At 43.6% G+C, this 23,478-nt stretch overlaps 1 protein-coding gene across 1 annotated transcript in view; it reads left to right on the forward strand.

Moving 5' to 3' along the window:
* The window catches only part of PRMT8 (protein arginine methyltransferase 8), a 91,953-nt gene that overhangs the window by 17,334 nt on the left and 51,141 nt on the right, over positions 1-23,478 (forward strand). The window contains exon 2 of the mRNA XM_032391074.1: positions 20,979-21,164. Within this exon, the coding sequence (XP_032246965.1) occupies positions 20,979-21,164 (186 nt within the window). The remainder of the gene's footprint in view (positions 1-20,978; positions 21,165-23,478) is intronic.

The following is a 23,478-nucleotide window of genomic DNA, read 5'->3' on the forward strand; positions in this document are numbered from 1 at the left end:
AGAAATCAAATTCTCAACCCTACCTCAGACCTAGTGATTCAGAGACTCTAGGGGTGGGTCCTGCAATCTATTCTTCAGGTGATTCTGATGCTCACTCACGTTTGAGAACCACTGCTCCACACTGAACCTTCACATGTGGTACAGGTATCTAAACACTCATCACTTTCTTTGAGAGAAATTCACTCTTTTTTTTTTTTTTTTCTTTCTGTACCCACTGTGACTCACATGGCTGAACTAGCATGGCTAACTTCCATTCTCCAGCCTGTCCTAGGCTGCCTTAAATACCATGCATTGCCCGTGGTTTAGGCAGTTTCTATCTTCTGTATTTTGGTTATTCTGATAAGCCAGAAGCTCAGGTTCCCCTCAAGGTTGGTTTCTCAGGGCTGTGTGCCTATTTGCTCTGGCTTTGTCTTTCACTGATCTTCTCCTTTTTCCAAGCCTCAGCTCTCTAATTGTGAACACAACAGTGATAAGTAATGGGAAGACATGAACCAAACCTGCTCATAGTTAGTTTCATTTGGTCTCAGAGAGGCCAGCATTTAAAAATCAAGACATTTCTGATCAGAAGATAACATCATGGGACACTGGCCACCTCTTAGAGAAGGTGCCCATCCTCTCTCTGCCATAGTCCCCTGCTTACCCGTGGTGGGTGTCATCATCTATATTCACACACTCCACTGGTTCATGTCACCAGCTGGGTCCCCTTGGACATGCCTTTTTGATCCTTGGGCTCCACTGTATTGAATCTAGTCCCTTCTTTTTCTATAGATGGGAATCCAAGGCCAGAGAGGGTAAAGGCTGACTCAAGGATGCACAATGAGTTAGTGGCAAGCTGGGACCAGAAATAAGAGCTGTTGGATCCAAGCATGACCCTAAGTGGGATGACTTTGAATGGAAAATATTTTGGGCAGGGGCTGTCATTGCTGGCCCTACAGCTCAGGATCTTGACCTTGGAGCAACACTGCCTCTCCTAAGTCTGTGTTAAAATTTGGAAGGCAGCTTCCTCTAGGCTTGATTCCATGTTCTTTTAATTTCTAACACAATGACCTTGAAATAAGAGTTATATATTCTTTCCTCAAAAGATTGGTGTAAAGGTCAAGTGAAAAAAGTTAAAGTGCACTTAGCACAGAACCTGATTAACATGGTAGCTGTTGTTTTGTTTGTGGTGGTGAGTGTTGATCAGGATTGCTACATGCTCACCTGTTTTGAGTGAATTCAGAAAATCAGACCTGGTTTGTGTGTTAAAGTTAAGCCAAGACACCTAGGGGAAACTGGACTCAGAAATCCTGCCTATTGCCAACTTGACAGCATGGAAGCCCTGACTTCTGTCATTTGCTGACATCAAGGACCTGGGGGGAAGCCACTTAGACTCTGAGCCCTAGTCTTCTCTACTGGGACGTTTGTCCACCCATCCATCCATTTATCCATTTAATTAGTTGCTCCTTCAACAAGTATTTACTGAGAATGAACTATGTGCCTGCCCCATGTCATGCAGTATGATAAACCCTGGAGATGCAACCAAGTAAGAAACAGTCCTTGCTTTTGAGGAGTTTATGCTTTAGTAGGGGAGTCAGACAAGATACCAGCCATTACAAGGGTATTGTGCAGACTGAAGGAGGGGTGCCAAGGGAGCATCTATAGAAGGGTGTTGTTGGGATGCCTGGGTGGCTCAGTCATTAAGCGTCTGCCTTTGGCTCAGGTCATGATCCCAGGGTCCTGGGATCGAGCCCCGCATGGGGCTCTCTGCTCAGCAGAGAGCCTGTGTCTCCCTCTGCCTGCTGTTCCCCCTGCTTGTGCTCTCTCTCTCTGTCTCTCTGGCAAATAAATGAATAAAATCTTTAAAAGAAAAAAAAAGGAAGAGTGCTGTTGGGAGAAAAAGGACAAGACTTGTAATTTAAAATAAGACTTCACCATTTGCTAAGAACTGCAACGCAGGAAAATAAGAGGCAAAGTCATGCCCCTGAAGGCTGTGTGCTTCAGTTCCCTCTGTTCCTTAACATTTCTTAGCACAGCAAAACCATAAGTTTTCTTTTATACAGAGATGAAGGCCAAGCCTTCCCCTCAATTATCTTGCAGTTGCACAGGAGAGGAATTTCATGACATTCACTGAGGGAAGGGACTATGGCACTCATGGAGGGGGAAGTCCCATGATTCTTTCTTTTTTTAAATTTTATTTATTTATGTGAGAGAGTGACAGAGAGACCATGAGTGGGAGGAGGGACAGAGAGAGAGGGAGAAGCAGACTCCCTGCTGAGTGGGGAGCTCACCAGGGGGCTTGATCCCAAGACCCTGAGATCATGACCTGAGCTGAAATCAGATGCTTAACTGACTGAGCCACCCAGGTGCCCCAATCTCATGACTCTTAATAAGAGATCTTGGGACCCTCTGATTAGTAACCTTAAAAAGCTGTCCTTAAAAGGAATCTTATAAAGCATTGAGGACCTATCATTCTGTGGAGATTTATCTTTCTTTGACAGGCAGATTGCATGTTCTGTGACCAATTTCTTTAGGTCTTTAGGACTTGCTATAGGGAATGATATCTGAGTCTCTTACTGGAGTTGTCCAGGTGTGGGCTGGGCAGGAATGTGTCAGTAGACAGAGAGGAGCTGGTGATTCTAGGCAGAGGAATAACAGGTAACAAGGCCAGGGCACAACGCATCAGGGGACACAGGAAGGGCAGTAGGACTGGAGCAGCATTTGAGGAGGAACCCGAGGAGTATACAGGGCTCATATCATGGCAGAGAGTAGAGAACTGTAACTCTTGGTAACAAATTTGGACTTTAACTGTAAGGACTCTGGTAGCACCAGCTTCTGCTTAGGCCTCATGAACAAAGTGTTTGCTAACAGCTAACCCAGTTTTCCTGGGCTCTGGAGTGCTCAGCCTCCTTTGAGATAAAGCAGGGCAGAACAGGACATTCGTGTGGGGGAACATCTGAGAGCCAGCCTAGAGTGGGGCCAGAGTCAAGCATGGACAGGTGGCAAAATGTGCCCTGGGGGCTCTCTGGGATGGAGCTGCCTGGTGTGGGATGAGAGTGGGCCTCCAGGACTGACTTCCAACTGCTCCATCATGGCTATTCAGCCCTTTTCTTTGCATAGCTCCCCCAGACACCTTGTCAAGGAAATCATTCATTCATTTATTTGCTCATTCATTCATACCTTCAATGAATATTTATTGAACACTCACTCAGTGTCAGGCACAGTTCTATAAACTGGGATTACAGAGCACCTGATGGTGCCTGCATTTATAGAGCTTTCATTGTATGGGGAAGATAGACATAAACAAATATCCAAACTATTATTAGGCACCAATAAAAGTTTTGAAGAAAAATAAAGCGAGTAAGGGAATAGAATGTGATGGAGGTGGGGTATTTGCAGAAAGGGTAACCTGGAGAGGACACTCTGCAAAAGTGAGATTTGAATGAAAACTTAAATGAGGTGAATGAGGGAATCATTCAAATATATGGACAAAACAGCTGGTGCAAAGTTCCTAGGTGGGGGCAAGTTTTGGGTGTACAAGCAGTAGAATGAAGTCCAGGCTGACAGATAAAATAGCAGGAGGGGGTTGGAAAGGTTGCAGGTCCTTATAGGTATGAAAGGGATGGAAAATTTGGGGATAAAAGTTTAGGACCCAGAACACTGAGGGGATGTCAGTTGGACTCTGGGCTTTCCTACTTCCCCTACAGCACATGGCCTTCCTTTGATTCTAGATACTACCTTTCCCAGGCTCCAGAGACCAAATGGTCTCTCAATTTTGTCCTCTTCCTCTTTCCTATCATTATTGCTTTTTCCTGCTTCAACTTTATTAGTAATGAAGGTGACGTTTTGTTCTGCTCTCTCTCAATTCTTTTCTTGTTCTTCTTTTTATTGAAGTATAGTTGACATACAACATAGTAATTCAGCAAGTCATACATCATACTATGCTCACAAGTGTAGTTAGCATATGTCATCATGCAATGCTATTACAATATCTTTGATTATATTCCTTTTTCTGTACCTTTCATCCCCATAACTTATTCATTCCATACCTGGAAGCCTCTACTTCCCACTCCCCTTCACCCATTTTGTCTATTCTCCCACTCTCCTCCCCTCCGGCAGCTACCAGTTTGTTCTCTGTGTTTAGGAGTTTGTTTCTGCTTTTTGTTTGTTTGTTTGTTCACTTGTTTGTTTGTTTTTATTCCACATATAAGTGAAATCACATAGTATTTGTCTTTCTCTATCTGACTTATTTTATGTAGCATGATGCCCTCTGGTCCATTCATGTTGTCTCAATGGCAAGATCTCATTCCTTTTTATGGATGAGCAATATTCCACTGTGTATACACACACACACACACACATATATACACACACATATATATACAATGAATATACATATTCATTAATCTAGGGATGGACACTTGGGTTGTTTCCATATCTTGGCTATTGTAAATAATGCTGCAAGAAATATAGGGGTACATATATCTTTTCAAATTAGTGTTTTTGTTTTCTTTGGGTAAATACCCAGTAGTAGAATTGCTGGATCATTTCGTATTTCTATTTTTAATTTTTTGAGAAGCTTCCATGCTGTTTTCCACTATACTTGTTACATTCCCACCAACAGTGCATGAGGGTTCCCTTTTCTCCACATCCTCATCCACACTTGTTATTTCTTATCTTTTTGATACTAACCATTCTGACAGGTGTAAGGTGGTACCTCATTGTGGTTTTGATTTGCATTTCCCTAATGACTACTGATGTTGAACATCTTTTCATGTGTCTATTGGCCATCTGGATGTCTTCTTTAGAGAAATGTCTATTCAAGTCCTCTGCCCATTTTTAAATTGGATTAATTGTTTTTTTGTTTTGCTTTGGTGTTGAGCTGTACAAGTTCTTTATATATTTTGGATATTAACTCCTTATTGTCTATATCATTTGTAAATATATTCTCTTATTTGTTGCCTTTTCATTTTGTTGATGGTTTCCTTTACTATACAAAGGTTTTTATTTTGGTGTGATCCCAATAATTTATTTTTGCTTTTTTTCTTTTGCCTGAAAAAACACATCTAGTAAAATGTTGCTAAGGTTGATATCAAAGATACTATTTATGTTTTCTTCTAGGACGTTTCTAATTTCAGGTCTCACATCTATGTCTTTAATCCATTTTGAGTTTATTTTTGTGTATGATGCAAGAAAGTGGTCCAGTTTCATTCTTTTGCCTGTAGCTGACCAGCTTTCCCAGCACCATTCCTTGAAGGGACTGTCTTTTCCTTGTATATTCTTACTTCCTCTGTTGTAGATTAATTGACCTTATAAGCATGGGTTTATTTCTGGGCCCTCTGTTCTGTTCCATTGATCTTTGTGTCTATTTTTTGTGCCAGTACCATACAGTTTTGATTACAATAGTTTTGTCTTTCCTATCATTGTTAAAATGTACTTTCTTCCTCCTTTCAGGAATGAAGAGACATGATGAGTGAGTTTACACGAAGGTGTTAATTTAGACAAGTAAATGCTTTATGTGTCATATTAAACCCAATAGCACATAACATAAAACTTACTATCTTAACATTTTTAAGTGTACAGCTCAGTAGTTTTAAGTACATTCACATTACTGTGCAAACGTCACTACCATTCGTCTCTGGAACTCTTTCAACTTGCAAAACTGACTATACCCATTACACAATAACTCACCATGTTCCCCTCCCCCTCCAACCCCTGGCAACCACCATTCTACTTTCTGTCTCTATGATTTTGACTACTCTAAGTATCACCTTATATAGGTGGAATGATACAGTATTTGTCTTTTTGTGACTGGCTTCTTTCATTTAGCATAAAGTCCTCAAGTTCATCCATGTTATAGTAATTGTCAGCATTTCCTTTCTTTTTAAGACTGAATATTCCATTTTATGTATAGATCACATTTTGCTTATCCATTCATTCATTGATGGGCACTTGGGTTGCTTCTACATTTTAGCTTTATGAATAATGGATGTACAAATATCTGTTCAAGACTCTCCTTTCAATTCTTTTGACTATGTATCTAGAAGTAGAGTTGCTGGATCATATGGTAATTCTATTTTTAATTTTTTTGAGGAAATGCCATACTCTTTTCCATAGTGGCTACATCATTTTACATTCCCACTAACAGTGCAAAAGGGCTCCAATTTCTCCACATCCTTGCCAACACTTGTTATTTTCTTTTTCTTTCCTTCTTTCTAAAAAATATTAGCCATCCTACTGAATGTGAGGTAGTATCTCATTGTACTTTCAATTTCCATTTCATTAATAATTGGTTCTATTTGGTTTTGCTTCATATATTTTGCATATCTTTTATTAGATGAATATGCATTTGCAATTATGTTCTTTTCATGAATTGATCTTAATCATTATGAAAATATCCTCTTTTCCTGATATTATTGGCTCATATCTATTTTGTCTTATATTAATATAGCTACTTTAGTTTTCCTTTCATTAGAGTTAACATAGTATGCCATATTTCATCCTTTTACTTTTTTATGCTAAAAGTAAGTTTCAAATAGGGTGGAATATGTCTGTGTTTAAATCTAATATGACAACCTTTGCTTTTTAATTGAGGTTTTTAGACCATTTATATTTAATGTAATTATTGATGCTATTGGGTTCAAATCTACCATCTTGCTATTTGTTTCTATATCATTTATCTGTACTTTGTTACCTTCACCTTTTTTTCAACTTTTTTTGGGGGGGCAATACATGAGTATTTTTTATGATTTCATTTTATATCCTTTCCTGGTTTACTGTCTATAACATTTTGTGCTTTTATAAAATGGCTGCTTTAAACTTTGTAGTATATATATTTAATTTATCACAGTCTATCTTCAAGTAAAATTACAGCACTTCACATATATTATAAGAATCTTGTAAGAGTATACTTCCATTTTTCCCCTCCTGGCCTTTGTGCTACTGCTACCATACATTTTATTTCCACATATGTTATAAATACCATAAGACATTGGTTTTTTTTTTATTTAAACAGTGATCTTTTAAAGACATTTAAATAATAAGAAAAAAGGGTTTTTTTTTTTATATTTACCCATTTTCAGAGCACTTCATTCTTGACATAGATCCAAATTTCTCTCTGATGTCATTTTCCTTCTGCCCAAAGAATGTCCTTTAACATTTCTTAGAGTGTGGGCCTGAGGATGATGAAATCTTTCAGCTTTTGTAAGACTCAAAAAGTTTTTATGTTGCCTTTATTTATTTATTTTTAAGACTTTATTTATTTGAGAGAGTGAGTGAGAGAGAGAGAGAGAGAGAGAGAGAGCATGAGCTGGGAGAGGGAGAGGGAGAAGCAGACTCCCTGGCTGAGCAGGGAGCCCGATGCGGGGCTCCATCCCAGGACCCTGGGACCATGACCTGAGCTGAAGGCAGACCCTTAACTGACTGAGCCACCCAGGCACCCCATATGTTGTCTTTATTTTTAAAGATATTTCACTGGGTATAGAATTATAAGTTGAGAGTTTTTCTTTTTTCTTTCCAGCACTTTAAAGACGTTGCTGTCCTGTCTTCTGGGCTGTGTTGTTACTTATAAGTTGGTTGTCATTATTTTCTTTGTTCTGTATATAGCATCTCTTTTCCTCTTCTGGCTGTTTTTAAGATTTTCTATTTATCAGTGGTTTTAAGCAGTTTGATTATGATGTAACTTTTTAAAAAATTTATTTTTAAATACTTTATTTATTTATGAGAGAGAGAGAGAGAGCACGAGAGAGAGCACGAGTGGGTGAGTGGCAGGGGGGGAGGGAAAAGCGGACTCCCCACTGAGCATGGAGCCTGATGCAGGGCTCAATCCCAGCGCCCCAGGATCATGAGCTGAAGGCAGATGCTTAACTGACTGAGCCACTCAGGTGCCCTGATTATGATGTAACTTGGTGTAATTTTTTCTGCTTCATATTTCTTTTCCTCAGGGTTTGGTGAGTTTCTTGGATCTGCAAATTTATGGTTTTTATTATTTGGAATTTTTCAGCCATCATTCCAATATTCTTTAACTATTTTTCTGCTTCCTCTTTCTTTGGGTGCTACAATTACATGTGCCCCAGGACACCTGAAGTTGTCCCACAACTCAATGATGCTCTGTTTAACTTTTTTTATTATTCAAATATAATTAACGTGCAGCGTTATATTAATTTCAGGTGTGCCATATAGTGGTTCACCAATTTCATGCATTTCTCAGTGCTCATCAAGATAAGTGTACTCTTTGTTCCCCTCACCTATTTCACCAATCTTCCCATCCACTTCCCTTTTGGTAACTATCAGTTTGTTCTTTATAGTTAAGAGTCTGTTGTTGTTGTTGTTGTTCTCTTTTTTCCCTTTGTTTGTTCATTTGTTTTGTTTCTTAAATTCAACATATGAGTGAAATCATATGGTATTTGTCTTTCTCTGACTGTCTTATTCCACTTACCATTATACTCTCTAGGTCCATACATATTGCTGAAAATGGTAAGATTTCATTCTGTTTAACCACTTTTCAGTCTTTTTTTCTCTTTATGTTTTATTTTAGATAGTTTTTATTGCCTTCTGTCAGATTCACTAATACTTTCTTCTGTAATGTTTAATCTGCTATTAACCTAATCCAGTATATTCTTCATCACATATAATTTTTATGTCTAGAAGTTCAGTTTGGGTCATTTTTCTATCTTTCATGTCTCTACTTATTAGGTTTAATTTTTCATCTAGTTACTTGAACATATGAAATAGTTCCAATAACAATTTTAATGACCTTGTCTGCCAATTCTGTCATCTGTCTTCTTTCTGGGTTGATTTCATGAGATTGGCTTTTTTCTTCATTATAGGTAGTATTTTCTCAATTCTTTGGTAAGTCTGATAATTTTTGACTGAATGGCAAACACTGTGTAATCCAGACCTTGGGATATTGTTGGGTACTGGATATTTTTTGATATATTGTATTACTAGGCTTTGTTCTGGGATGCAGTTAAGTTACTTGAACAGTTTAACCCTTTCAGGTCTTGCTTTTAAGCTTTGTTTGGTGGGATTAAAGCAGTCTTTAGGGCTAATTTCCACCACTAAGGGAAAAATAACCTTTTCTGCATATTCATGAATTATGAAGTTTTCTACTCTGGCTTAAGGGGGCAAGAAGTATTCCTGTCCCTCTGTGAGAACAATAAATCATCCCTCTGTCTTCTCAGTAGTTCTTTTCCTGGCATCAGGTAGTTTCTTCACATGCATGGTTTGATCCACCTCAGCTGAAGGCTTGAGGGGGATTCTCTCCAGGTCTCCAAAGCCCCACCGTCCCCCCAGCCCCATAGTCTTCTACCCTCCAGTATTTTGCCTTGCCAACTCTCACTGCCCTGCTATCTCCAGAGTCCCACCTCCATCTCTTCAACTAAGACAGATTTCTTGCTGGGTTTCCACTCCCTACACTGTAGCCTGGATACTCACACTAGGCAACAAGCTGGGCCATTGTAGGATTCGTCTTTTTTGTTTGCCATCTCAGGGTACAGTTTTTCATTGTCTGATGTTCCATGTCCTGAAAATTATTATTTCTTATGTTTTGCCTGGCTTTTTAACTGATCATGGGCATTGCCTGGAGTGCTTTTAAAAATCCAGATTCCTGGAATCTGTCATTGACCAATTTGAGGCCACCTTTGGAGGAGTGGCCAAATATATACCAGATGGCTGACATTGTTTTTTTTCTAACTGGAATGCCAGTATTTCCTGTGCAAACTTGCATCAGAATCTCTGATTAAAGGAGTCAGTCACTTCTGCTCAGGATCTGGGTGGAAATACATTTATTTGGAGTAAATGGGTTTGCTAGAACTAGATAGAAAGTGTCTGGAGGAGTCCATAGAAACCAGATGAGAATCTGGTTGGTGTGGCTATGGTCTTGACAAACAACTTGTGATTTTCTTTCCAATGTATGACTGTAGCTCACTTTTCTTCAGGGATCAGCTTAATGGCCAGGTGATGGGGCCTGAGGCTCTGTGAGGTTCAACTCTGAGGTTCAGACCAGGTATGCTATATGGGCTGAATCTGTCAGTCAGCTTCCCTGAGCCACAGTATCATTACCTGCATTTCTGGCCTTGCACTATTTGGTGTGAAGAGATTTGGGAAAATATCTAACAGATACACTTGAATCTGTACTTGAAACCACTTGTAGTCTGTACAGATGGAATTATGGGTGCTTAGTAAATCCATTCTATATTTGAAAGATATTTTCTCCTCCTAGAAATCTCAGGAGATCAAGAGATAAGACACTTCTTGATAAAGACATTTGGAGTACCATTGAACCCTCATAGGAGTGTTAAGTATTATTAAGATTCTGATAATTATTTTTCTCAGTTTTGTCTTTCTTCTTGCTGTCTTTCTACCCTTTCAAGGGGAATGAAAGTTCTCTGATTACATGGTGGCGAAAAAAGTCTCCTTCACTCCACTTTCATAATATATTTATGAAGGGCAACATCGACCCAATGAAGTGTAAGGATACTGTAACCGACACATCTTTATTGAGCCCCAGCTCTATGCCAAGTATTAAAGGAGAAACAATAACACATAGGATCTGGTTCCTGGTCTGAAGGAATTTACTTCTTGGTTGTAGAAGCAACACCTACAATTGTGAGACCATTTTTCAACAAAATAACACAGAATGTAACCAGTAGCTTTAGACCAGCAGACATCATATGAGCTCAGAATAGGAGTAGAAGAGACCAGGTGTAAGGAGCTGGAAAAAATGACTGACTTTTCATGATGGCTATGTTCCTGAAGATAGCAATTGCATAATACTCAGAAAGCTCCAAGGAAGGGGGGCAGAATAGAGCCTAGAGAGCGGACAATGTGGAGGGGGAGGACCAGAGTCAGGCAGGCAGAAGAACAGAATGCTAAGAGTAGCCAAAGCTACTGTGTCTTGTGCCAGAGAAGAGCCCAAGGGACATCCAAAAATAGCATAAGGGCATAGATTCAGATTGCCACAGATGGAAGTTTCATACTCCTTTACCACACATTAGAATTTCCTGCAAATATTTACATACTCAGCATCTTTCAGTCATCACAGTAGGCTCATGAAAGAAGCAGGACACATAATTGTTGTCATTTGACAGAAAAAGAAAGAGAGTGTAAGAAAGTTTAAATTGCTTTTGCATAGTGACCTGAATAGGACAAGAAAGAACCAAGACCAAAACCCATAGATGTTCTATCTGTACAACTTCAGCCTGATACCCACTGCCTCCATGGATGACCCAGCCTGGGGTGGGGAGTCATGAACCCAGCTCAGATCCTACAGGGATGATTTGACCCAAATATGAAACTAAAGCTTAGTCCAACTCTGGGTGAGGTGTGGGTGTGAGGACATTGGCTGTGTCTTTCTGCACATATGCCCATACAGGGAAGTGGAGAAGGAAGCCAAGTGCTTGGTGACCACTTTCAAGTCAAAGGAGAGAAAAAGGCTCCTGTTGCCTTGGGGAGGGAAAAGGGAGGAAATGTGGGGTGGGGGGGGGGGGGGGTGGGTTTTTAAACCCATTAAGGAGGAGGGGCCGGAGGCAAAAAATCCAATTAACCTGACATCTCTTGCAGCCAAAATATCTGAGGATATAAGAAGAGAATTTAATATGTGGAGGCTTGGGAGAAAAGTGACTAATAGCTGGAAAACAGCCCCAGTTTATTTAAAAAATAGGTCAGGCCCAACAAATCCAATAGATTCCTTCCCAGCAGTTACTGATCCAGGAGACAGAGGGAGTGCCGTGTGGGTGCAATGCCATTTTGATTTAAAGCAGGCACTGCTGTTGTACCACAAAGAGACAGCCAAGGGCTGACGGGAAGCACCCAGACACAGTGCACAGCTGCTGAGGACTGCCCTTCGAGTTGAGGCACATCATGACCCTGGCAATGACAGCAAGTTAGGGACTGGCCCAAGGTCACCTAGCCTAAAGGTGGCACAGCTACACTCAATCCAAGCTCTTTCACTGTGGGAGCTAAGATGCTTTCTGTGAATTGTGGCTGCCTCTGGTCCAGGTGTCCTTGGCCCAGCCCTGACATCGTCTGGGGTATCACAGTAGCACCAAGGCTATTCCAGGCTGGCCCTGGGGACTGCATTAGGGGTCAGAGAGTGATGGAGAAGGCAGGTAGCTGTCCTCAGCTCTGTCTGGACCAGGATTTCATAGGCATCACTGCGGGGAGCTTGTTAAATGTGCAGCTTGTTGGGTCTCACCCCCCAGGCTCTGACTCCATTGGTCTGGGGTGGGGCCTGAGACCCATCCTAAGGTGGCTGATGCAGATTTTAATAGAGAAACACTGTCCTAAATCAGAGTCCCACAGATAGTTTCCTCAGAACATTAATTTCTAGAGATGTTTATAGAGCTCTCAGAAGAAAAGGATGTCGCAGCCATAAATTTGGTAGCAAAAGACACCCTAACTCCCTCTTGGAGATTCACAATTTGTTTTAGCAAATTAAAGGTTTAAAAGTATTGCAATTAAGAAACCTCTTCACATTTTTCAGTATATACATATATCAAATCATTATGTTGTACCTTAAACTTATACATTATATGTCAATTATACTTCAGTAAAGCTGGGGAAAAAAATGAAAAATCTCTTTAGCTTACTTGTCCAAACTTACTTGACCATGGAACCCCTTTTCTAGGAATCTCTATTCTGTAGAATACAATGTGGAAAAATGTAACACTAGACCAGTGGAGCTCAAACTCTGTGATACATCAGAATCACATGGAGGCTTGTTGGAACAGATTGCTAAACCCTACCACAGAGATTATGATTCAGTGGTTTCTGGTAAAGGCTGAGAATTTGCATTTCTTTCAAGCTCCAAGGAGATGCTGATGCTGGTGGTCTGAGGACTAGACATTGAGAACCACTGTCTTAGATCCCTTGGTAAGCCCTGGCTCAGGCAAGTGTTCTGCCAGGCCTCCTGGCAACATTCCCCAGGGCAAAGCATTCACCAGTAGGAAAGTGGGGGCTGAGAATAGTGGGTGGCAAGATTGGAGGGAAGAGGATTCCAGGGAGGACAGCCCTGGAGGGAACTTGAGTCTAAAGTAATAAAGCATGTGAAGATTGGTTCTGCCAAGATGTCAGTCATAATCAGGGACACTGTAGAACAGGATGATCCCAGTGGGTGACAGCAGTTGACACTCTCTAACATGCATCAGTGCTTGGCCCTGCCCCAGGGGGGTCTAGAAAGAGTCTATGACTTTAAAGAGCCAACTCTAGTGAGGGACATGGGAGTGACTGTTGACAAATATACAGGCCAAGGTGCCCTGGAGGCCATGCACAGGAAGACATCACAGTCTTGTGGGACCAGCAGCATCTAGATGCTTCCCCCCATCCTCCGGATTCACAGGTTTCTGACTCTCAGGGTGAGAAACCATGAGCTGGGGCTATTTAGGATAGCACTTTTGGTGGGGAGGCTGACTTTGACATTGCTTTGCTGGGACTCATCTTCAGCCCAGATGATAGGAAACATGGCTGCAGAACAGTAGATGTGAGGGTGGAAACAGGGCTGTCTTTGGCCAAAGGCAGACGTGAAAGCTATATATTTTTGTTGTGATCTTGGACAATAGGAGAGGTCCATATGCCCAGCAGAGCCCTGTTGCCTAACATTCTACCATTAGAATTTTCTTCTTTCAGTTAAAGCTCTGGTCCCTATCTAAAGGCAGACAGATGGTGCTAGAAGAGCTCACCCTAGGTGATTACCAATGACATGGACCACAAGATCACAGTCTCGTGAGTAAAAATCAGGATGAAGAAATAGCGTGATGAGTGTCTGAGGGTGACCCTGGGACAGGGGCCAGTGTGAACATGGGCTAGAAGAAGGTGGGAGAGAGACAAAGTCGTCTGGGAAAAAAGATGTGGTGAGACTTGGCGAGGGGGTCACCTCTCCTCCCACACTCTCCTCTACCCACCTTGCAGTGACCCACCCTTTGCAGTCCCCTTTCTGTTCCCTCCATAGGACCTCAGGCCAGGCAGGCTGCTGCTGAGGACAGACGACTCAGGTTAGAAAAAGCTCTCTTGACATTTGGAAAACAGAGCAGGATTTGGCTCCTCCAGTGGAGCCTCTTGTTCTCAGGAAAATCATTTTTACAGCTTGGGCTGGTGCCAGTAAGAGCCATTTATAGCCCAATGGGCTTGGGTTAGCTTCAGCTGCCTGGTGCAGAAAGTGCTGGCTTCTCTCTGCCCCCTGCTGCCCAGCTTTCCCCATCATATCTCCTTTACTCCACTCTCCTTCCTCAAGACCTCTTTTCCCTCTCCCCTACCACTCTTTCTCTATTTTCTTAGAGGCTCCAGTTCTGGATTTGCCTGTGTGACCCTAGACACATTCCTTTTCTTATGTGGGCTTCAGTTCCTCTTTCTATAAAATGGAGCTTTCTGTTTGTTCTCCTTTGAACTCAGTTACTTTGGAGAGATACCTACTTCTGCCTACCTTCACTGAGGCATTTTCTTCTTTTTAGTCATTGCCTGTTGACCCCTTTTTCTGCAGGACTGGACTTCCTGTCTTGGTCAGCTTTGCCACCTATTTCTGAGCACAGGGCTCCTAGCAGTAGCTCAGTTAAGCTTGGTGTGACTGAACTGAGCTAACCACAGCATCAGTGTCAAGAGCATGACTTTGGTGTCCAACAGATAGCACTTTAGGTCCTGGCTCCATTACTTGTGAGCTCTCACTAAATTTTTTGAGCATCAGTTTTTTTGTAAATTTCAGTGCCTCATTGAGTTATTAGGAGGATTTCATGAGATGGTGTTTGTCAAGTGCTTAGCACAGTGCCTAGCATTAGGGATCAATCAATGTTAGGGATCAATCATCAACAGCATCATCACCTATCATCTACCCTTATTTTCAGATGGAAGTGAGTTAGATTAAAAAAATATGCTCTCCCTGAACCCCCATCCTTGCCCCTCCACCCCTTCAAGGGCCAGCTCAAACACCACTTCTTCAGGAAGCCGTCCTCCTTTTGGTCTCCAGCTTTGGTGCTTCCTCCAGCTTTGGTGTTTCCACAACACTTCAGCATTTAGTGGGACTTGGGCCCATTCACCCCAGCAGAATGGGGTGGACTAGGAAGATCATAGATGATTTACTGGGGAGAAAAACTGCTGAAGATGCCTTGGGAAAGGCCAGGCCTAGAGGCAGGTTACAGTGTCTAAAGAGTCCCAATCACAGTTGGCACTAAGAGTAGAAAACAAAGTCAGAAATCTTGACAGTGACAGGTGAGTCTCAAAAGACCAGGAAAGCAGGCAACATGCTATTCTGCAAATAGTGGTACCCTGAGCCTGAGGCCCTTGGGGGTGGTGGGAGAGCAAGGCAGGGCTTCTGTATGCATTGCAGCACCAAGCATCCCACTGCATCAAGGATGGTACTTGAGAGTAATGTGAGCACAAGTCTCATGCTGCAGTGCTAGAGGGGTTAAAACGTCTAGTGGGAAAGAACTTGGGCACAGGGAGAAGATCAGAGCTGTGACAGCCACAGCTATGGGGAGACTGAGGAGCTGAGGTCGGGAGTCAGTCTGGCCTCCATCTCCCACTGTAATTCCCACCCTTGTCTGCCCTCTCAGCCAATGTAGACAAGATGAGTTGAAGTTTGAAGGCTGCCTTCACCCAGAGCCTCTGGTTGACCTATGGAGGACTCAGGGCTTCTGACTTCCCAGATGAACCCACCGTTGTCCTCCAAGACCCATCCCCTACATTGCTCGAGTCTTTCCAGGGCCATGGAGGGTAGGCAGATGTGGCAAAGGCTGGGTTTTCAGATACCGTCCAAAGGACCTTCCACTGTGGCTTAACCAACTTTGATAGCTTCCACAGAAACATCTGGATTCCTATACTGGTTCCTATATGCCCATATGGGGACCTAGAAGGTTTGTATACATCTCTGTTCTTCCACAGAACCTGCACAGTGCTTTGCCACAGCTGATATTCAGTAGGTATGTATGGAATGAAAAGCAACACTCCAGGTAGCTGAATGCCTGGGGATCATGGGTCACTGCTGTTTCCCATCCCACTCCCAGCCTCCAGGGACAGGACACATTATCAGCTAATGGACAGAGTGCAAGTCCCCTCTGCAAGAGGCTGAGCCAGGCTGACAGCCTTTGGGACCAGGGACTGGGCCACAGATGCCTCTTTGTCCTCATGTTTTGACCTGTGGTTATTGAGGTGAATGCCCCCCCAAATCCATTCACCCGCTTGCCTCATGAATGTAATGCATGGTGCATGGTAGACACTTTCCAAGTTGGCAATGGAGGAAAGAATCTCAGGAACCCTGTGGAAAAGGGAACCTCAGAATCAGAGCTAAGGGGTGCAGGAGGCCCTTGTACGTATGCTGCCCAGACCAGCTAGGAATTTTTCTCTCCTTAATACCTTTAAATAGAGTCAAGATTGGGGTCAGCTTCATGCATGGAGAATTCGTCAGCTCTAGAAGTAACTGCACAGCTTCCTAGCATGGCGTCCTTCTGGATAAGTGAGGCTAGCTACAGGTTGTCTTTGCTTTCGTGCTGTTGAGTGGCCACTGGATTGCAGCGCTTGTCTCGCACATCCTCAGAGGAGGGGCAGTTACAGAACTGGAGGGATGAAGACACATCCTCCGAAGCCTCTCCCCCCACATCCCCTGGTGCCTCCAAGGTCCTCAGAGAAGGAGGCTTCTGGCTTCTCTCCCTGGCGCAGCCTCATTCCCCTCTACCTCCTTCCCTGGCGGTGTCTCCCAAGTGAGCCCCTTAGCCCCTCTCTGAGCAGATGGTTTCCCTCCAGAGGGCCAGCCTCAGCTTCTTTTCAGAGGTCTGGGATTGCGTTTCTTTTTTTTTGCCAATATTATTATGCTTTGCTCTTTTCAAAAGTAGTACATGTGAATGGCATACATTTTAGAAAGTATCAACAAGCACAGGAAAGGAAAGAATTAACTGTTTATCATCCAACACCCTGTCATAATTGTCGCCAATTCTGGTGACTTCCTTGAGTCTCCCCTCTTAACACAGGCATGAATAGGTTTTAATTTTAAAAATGTGATCACACTGTCTATTCTTCTCCCACTTGTTCTCCTCAACCCACAGTTTATCGTGATCATATTTCTTTTATTAAACACTCTGCCACAACATTACAAGCGGATGTATAGCATTCTGTTGTGTGGATGTACCATAGTTTATGTAATCAGTTTTGTTTCGTGGAACCTCTAGGTTGACTCCCATTTTGTGTTGTCTGCCATGATTCTTTCCTCAGGATGAATTCCAAAAGAAGTAATTACTGGGTTTAAGGATTTGTGCTTTCAAAGACTTTTAATGCATTTTTATCAAACTGCCTTCCAGAAAAATCCTCTTTAGAACTATATAAAAGTACTTCTTTCTCTACAGCCTTTACAAGTGCAGTGTTATCATAGTTGTGGGAGGAGTCAAGCTTATTTAATAATTAAAAATGATAACTTTTTTTTAATTTGAAGCTACCTGGTTTCTAGAGAGGCTAAATATTTTTGCCTCATGTTCATTTGTCATTTGTTTATTTTCATGTGAATTAACGGTAAGATCCTTTGTTCAATGCTAAATGAGGGATGCTTGCTTTCCTCTTATGGTTTATAAGAGCTCTCTACATATTAAGGATATTCACTTTCATCCATCTATGTTAGAAAGGTACTTCTCATTTTATCATTTGCTTTTCAATTCTATTTATGATGTTTATTGACTGGGACTGTACTACTCTGCTTGCTAGACTCTTTTCTTATATGACTCAATGACATTTTAAACTTCACAAATCCAAGCGGAAATTCATTATTTCCCCCTCTCGCCTCACCTGCTCTTCCTGCTGACTTGCTTTTTTCTATTAATGTCACCACTGTTTTTCTGGTCACCCAGGCTTGAATTGTTGGGGTTATCTTGGGTTCCAACATTTCTCTTTTCCCCTATATCCCGTCAGTTGCCAGCCCACAGGCAATCTCTGTGAAGATTCAATTTCTGTCATTTCCCTGGCGGGCGGGCCCTCTAACACAATGGTAGTTCCGGTTCTCATTATTTCTTGACTGGACTTTGAAAATGGCCTCATAAGTTCATACCTTGCTTCCCCATCCCTAGTCCCTTGACTTGTCATTTCTCCTCCTTGCCCCTCCTGCACACCACCACCACATTAATCTTCCTAAAGTAGAGCTTAAGCATGGAACTCTCTGGTAACAAACCACCAACTCCCCATTGTCTTGTATTTAATTACAACCTCTTAGCCTGGCCTTAATTTCCTTCCAATGGAATCTCCCACTATCTCGGCCAAGTTGCTCCTCAAATAAGCTCACAGCTTTCTGCCCCTTTACCTTTTGCTCCAGCCATTCCCTCCTCCTAGAATTCCCTCCCACCATTTCCACCTACCAAAATCCATTCAGAAAGCTCCCCACCTACCCCACTGCCAGCTATCCCAAGCTTTTCTGATTCTTTAAAATGAATTCTCTCTCTTTGAAACTCCCAGAACAATTTGCTCAAGGTTCTCTTGTAAAACAAATCCTATTCCATCTAGTGGAGTCTTCTAAGGTTTTACTTTCCTACCAAAAAAGCAGAGTCCTTTGAGGGCACTCTTACTATTCGTCTCTGTTCTTCCACAGAACCTGCAGTGTTTTGCCACAGCTGATATTCAGTAGGTATTTATGGAATGAAAAGCAACCCTCCAGGTAGCTGAATGCCTGGGGATCATGGGTCACTGCTGTTTCCCATCCCACTCCCAGTCTCCAGGGACAAGACACAACTATCAGCTAATGGACAGAGTGCAAGTCCCCTCTGCAAGAGGCTGAGCCAGGCTGACAGCCTTTGGGACCAGGGACTGGGCCACAGTCACCTCTTTGTCCTCATGGTTTGACCTGTGGTTATCGAGGTGAATGCTTCCCCAAATTCAATCATCACTTTGCCTCATGAATGCAATGCATGGTGCATGGTAGACACTTTGTAAGTTGGCAGCTGAGAAAAGGATTTCAGGGACCTCGTAGGAGAGAGAACCTTGGAATCAGAGTTGAACAGCAGCTAAGGGGTGCAGGAGGCTCCTGTGACCCTGACCATGCATGCTGCCTGGACCAGGAGGACTTTTTCTCTCTTTAATGTATTTAAATAGAGTCAAGATTGGGGTCAGCTTCATGCACGGAGCCTTCTTCAGCTTTAGAGGTGACTCTGCAGCCAGCATGGGAGCATGCAACTGACACAGTCTATTTTTAGCCTCCCAGAGACCGTGACCAACATCCCAAGATGAGGGTGGGCACACCTGCTGCATTCTAATGAGGCAGCCCCAATTGCCTCTGCCAGCCAGCCGGGATCTCTCCGACCTCAAATCTGATGTTGCTAAACTGGGAAGTCTACTTATTTCCCAGAGGCTGTAGCCTAGATACACCAGGAAAATGGGACCATCACTCTCCCCTGAACTCACTCCCCTCCAGCCCAGGACACAGGGCAGTCTGGGGGCTGTACGCACAGCACAATGGAGAGATGGAGTCACTTGGGTTTCTTGATCTTGCTCTGTCCTAGGGCCTCCCTATTTCCCTTGTTGGGAAGGAGATTAATAAGTCTGAGCTGATTCAGCTCACAAATGAGAAAATCAAGGCATGAAACAGACATGTTTATGTAATCTGAATAATATTGATAACGGTAATAATAATATTAGAGCTTACTATTGCCAGGCACTGTTCTAAACACTTCATATGTATGAACTCACCCAAACTTTTTGACTGCTCGCTCAGATGGGTTTTACCATGATGTCTATTTTATGGAGGAGGAGACTGAGGCACATGATGACAAATGACTTCTGAAGGTCATTTGTCAGCCACTAAGCAGCAGGGCTGTTTTTCAAAGCCAGGCAATGTGGCCTCAGGATTTATGCTTTATACTGTACCACCTGACTCTCAATATCTGTTTTTAATTTTACTAGAGGCAGGATGGGATCCAGGAGTCCCAGAGGACCAACTACTGGATAATCCTGCTTCTCTATATTTTAAACTTTTACCCTGCTTTGAGGCCTTTGCTGTGCTGTGCACACCTGGATTCTTAAGCTCCGGGGAGAGAAGTTTCTTCTAGATGACCTCGTGTCTGCAGTCAAGCCAAATGTTTGGGCTCCAAAACTCCCTGAACTTCCTCTCCTTCTCCCTCCTCCCCTTAGCCTGTGAAGGCAGAGGTGCTGGCCAGGGACCGGCAGCAGCAGTGGGGTGTAGAGCGGGGCTGCATGGCAGGGTTGGGAACCCAGAAAGAGCATGCTTGGTTGTGCGCAGGCAGGAGGCCACCATCAGCGTGGGCATTCACAGTTCAGAGTAGACTTCTGCCGAAGTTCAGAGTGAAGTTCACAGAAAGCAGGAGGGAAGACAATACGTGTGAGGCCCCAGAACCTAAGAGACCTGCATTTTGGGGGACAAGTGCGGTCTGCTGGAGGGAAGCCCAGGGACTCGATCTTCCTAAGGGTGCAGGTGGGATTCAGTTTAACAAATACCGATTATGTGCTAGGCCCTTTTATAAGCACTTCACAAATAACAACTATCTGATCCTCAGGGTGATTCTAGGACGTGGGGATCGTTTTATTCCCATTTGAGGGATGGGGAAACCAAGGCCCTGAGAGGTTAATTTTGCCCAAGGTCGGGTGCATAGCTCCTGAGTGGCAGAGCTGGGGTTCCGGTTTTGGCAGACTGGCTCTGGAATCTATACTCCAGCCACCAGGCTATGTGACGCTATGCATCTCTCCCTTTAGTGAGCGTTCACTATTCGCCTATAAAGGAATGTATTTTTGTCCTCATTTAGCAGATCTGGAAACTGAGGCCCAGATTGGCTCAGGTCACCTGACTAGTAAGTGATGAGATTGGGTTAATTTGAGGTCTTTTTGGCTCCTCAGTAGCATGGCGCCTCTCTACAAGTCACAGCCCTCAGTGGGCCTGCCAGAAAGCCGGAAGGGTCCATCTGCCCCTTAGGAGTGGTTGCTGTGGCGACTGGAGCCATGGGGCTCAGGGAGGGGAAGGAAGGAGAGGCGACATCTCAGAGGGCAGGGCCTTAGTGCTGCTGTTGACACCAGGCCCCTTCTCTTCCCCTCAGGTGAGCAGTCCCCCCCCGCAGCCCCCTCAGCCCGTCGTCCCACCCAAGCCTGTGCAATGTGTCCATCATGTGTCCACTCAACCCAGCTGCCCAGGACGGGGCAAGATGTCCAAGCTGCTGAACCCGGAAGAGATGACCTCGAGAGATTATTACTTCGACTCCTACGCCCACTTTGGGATCCACGAGGTAAAGCATGCTGAGCTCGGCCCTGCTGTTCCATCACTGTTTTCTGAGGCAGCGTAATGTATTGTCTACTGTCATAAAGGGGGTTTTCTCAGGGGCCCAAGGCCCCTGGCCCTCCCTCCTGTGAGCCTCTCTGGGAGATGGTCAGGGCCAGGCCAGCAGCAGGTGAGTATCTAGAAGCATATGTCTGTGTGTTTCTCGGCCAGAGAGCAAGGGGGGCTTAAGGTTTCTTTGTTTTATGGTCCAGCCCCTGAGTCTTCGAGACCCTAAGCCCAGGTGATCCAGGTGGTCCAGATGTCTTTGCTCTAGGTCCCTGCTCTAGGAGCTCAGATGCTTTGCAGCTCGAGTCCTAAGGCTGAGAACACCTTCCAGAGGCCATGATGTCTGGTCTTCAGGGAGGCCTGAACATGAACCCTTAGGTCCTAGACCAATGAGCACCTCCAGGGGAAGAAATACAGCAAGCTTCCTCGGAAACCTGGCCCAGGTCTGCCATCCTGATTGATTCTCGGGAAATTCTTGTGTCTAAATGCTTGACTTGTACCACAGCAGGGGAAGATTTATGTTCCTTGTGGAACAGAACAGAACTCCCCTACAGCCAGGAAGCCTCCACCCCCCTCACCTCCAGCATTTTCTCCAGCCACCCAGACTGGGAGTGCTTATTCATTAACCAGGTGCTTACGCAGTGCTGGGCACTGTTCTAAGCACATAATACATATCATTTCACTTAATCCCCTAAGAACCCTATGAAGAAAATATTTCTATTATCCCCTTACAGTATGAAGAAATATTGAAAAAGGAACAAAGCCTTGCTTGCTTTGCAAATGCGTTTTTGAAATAAGTCTCCAAGTTCCCCTTTCAATTAGATGCCTCTGTAAACCCTCCCTGTGACAAAATGGTAACACTGTCACTGCCAGAAGAGTATTTAAAAAATAATAGCCAGCATTTCTTTCCCTTTTTTTTTTTTTTTTTTTTGAGTGCTTACAGCATGCTGGTTGTTGTTCCAAGATTTTACATGATTGGCTCATTCTTTCCTCGGGTCAACCCTATGAAGTTGGGTTTTGTCCCCAATTATAATTATTTGTGTGTTTGTTTTTAGACAAGCCAAATTTGTATTACTTAGTATTTACTCTTTTTGTTTCTGTTTTGATTCCATATATTCCTTTTTTAAAGAGGCACATTATCCCCTATGCCACCCACCAACCTACTTATAAAATAATATAAATTCATTATAATGAACTTGAGGAATACAGGATTATTTGTCCCCAGTTTATACATGAGGATGTGAGATCTTAAGAATCCAGATCAACTTTCATTCCTTGCGTCTTTTGCGCGCAAGGTCACAAGCTAACAAGTGGCAGAGCTAGGAATGAAACCTTTACGTTTGGGACCCAGGAGTTTCATCTGTAACTACCATGCCTTATAGACCTTAAACCAGGTCTTTCTTTCTGGGAACTTTGACTTTGTTTCTGGTGGTTCCTTTGCAATTCCATATGGAGACAGAGAGAGAAGGAGGGGTCCCTCAGTTAATTCTAGACTCAGAGGCTTGGCTCATTCACCTTGGGGAGACTCAAGGTTTGACCCCCAAGAACTGCTGTTCACATAAAATTGTTAGGCGTGGGACCTGCAGGGGAGGAAGAGTGGGCCCTGTGCTTGTTCTGGGGGTCCTGGCCTAGGAGGGCCAGGGCAGCTGAGCCTGCTCCTGTTCTTGGTGGCTCACATGTCCCATCTTAGGGCAGATAAGTGAGCTGCTGTACCTTCCCTGATCCTGTTCCCCATGGGAGTAGGGGTAGGGGTGAGGTGGTGCACTGAGCCTTATCCTAGGCCTGTGAGAGGTTCTGGGAGGCAGAAAGGACATCTTTAAGAGCTCACCCTGTCCCTAGTTAGAGGACATGTCATCCACATGACAAATTCTTTTTTTTTTAAAGATTTTTTATTTATTTGACAGAGAGAGACACAGTGAGAGAAGGAACACAAGCAGGGGGAGTGGGAGAGGGAGAAGCAGGCTTCCTGCCGAGCAGGGAGTCCGATGTGGGACTCGATCCCAGGACCCTGGGACCATGACCAGAGCCAAAGGCAGACGCTTAACAACTGAGCCACCCCCCCCCCCCCACAACATGACAAATTCTAACAGGCATGTGGGTCTGGGCACCTATTTCAATGAGGTAGATTCCTAGGAGAGATGGTAATTCCCCAAAATGCCTCCCCTTGGGCTTGCCTGAAATCCCTCCCCTAGAAGCCAATCAATCATGACGTGCACCTCATGCCCTTCCTTCCCTGGTCTTCAAGCTCCACCCCCCCAATGGAGCCTCCTGTGATT

This window comes from Phoca vitulina, unplaced genomic scaffold (assembly GCF_004348235.1).
Source record: "Phoca vitulina isolate PV1807 unplaced genomic scaffold, GSC_HSeal_1.0 scaffold59, whole genome shotgun sequence".
In the NCBI taxonomy this organism is placed as follows: Eukaryota; Metazoa; Chordata; class Mammalia; order Carnivora; family Phocidae; genus Phoca; species Phoca vitulina.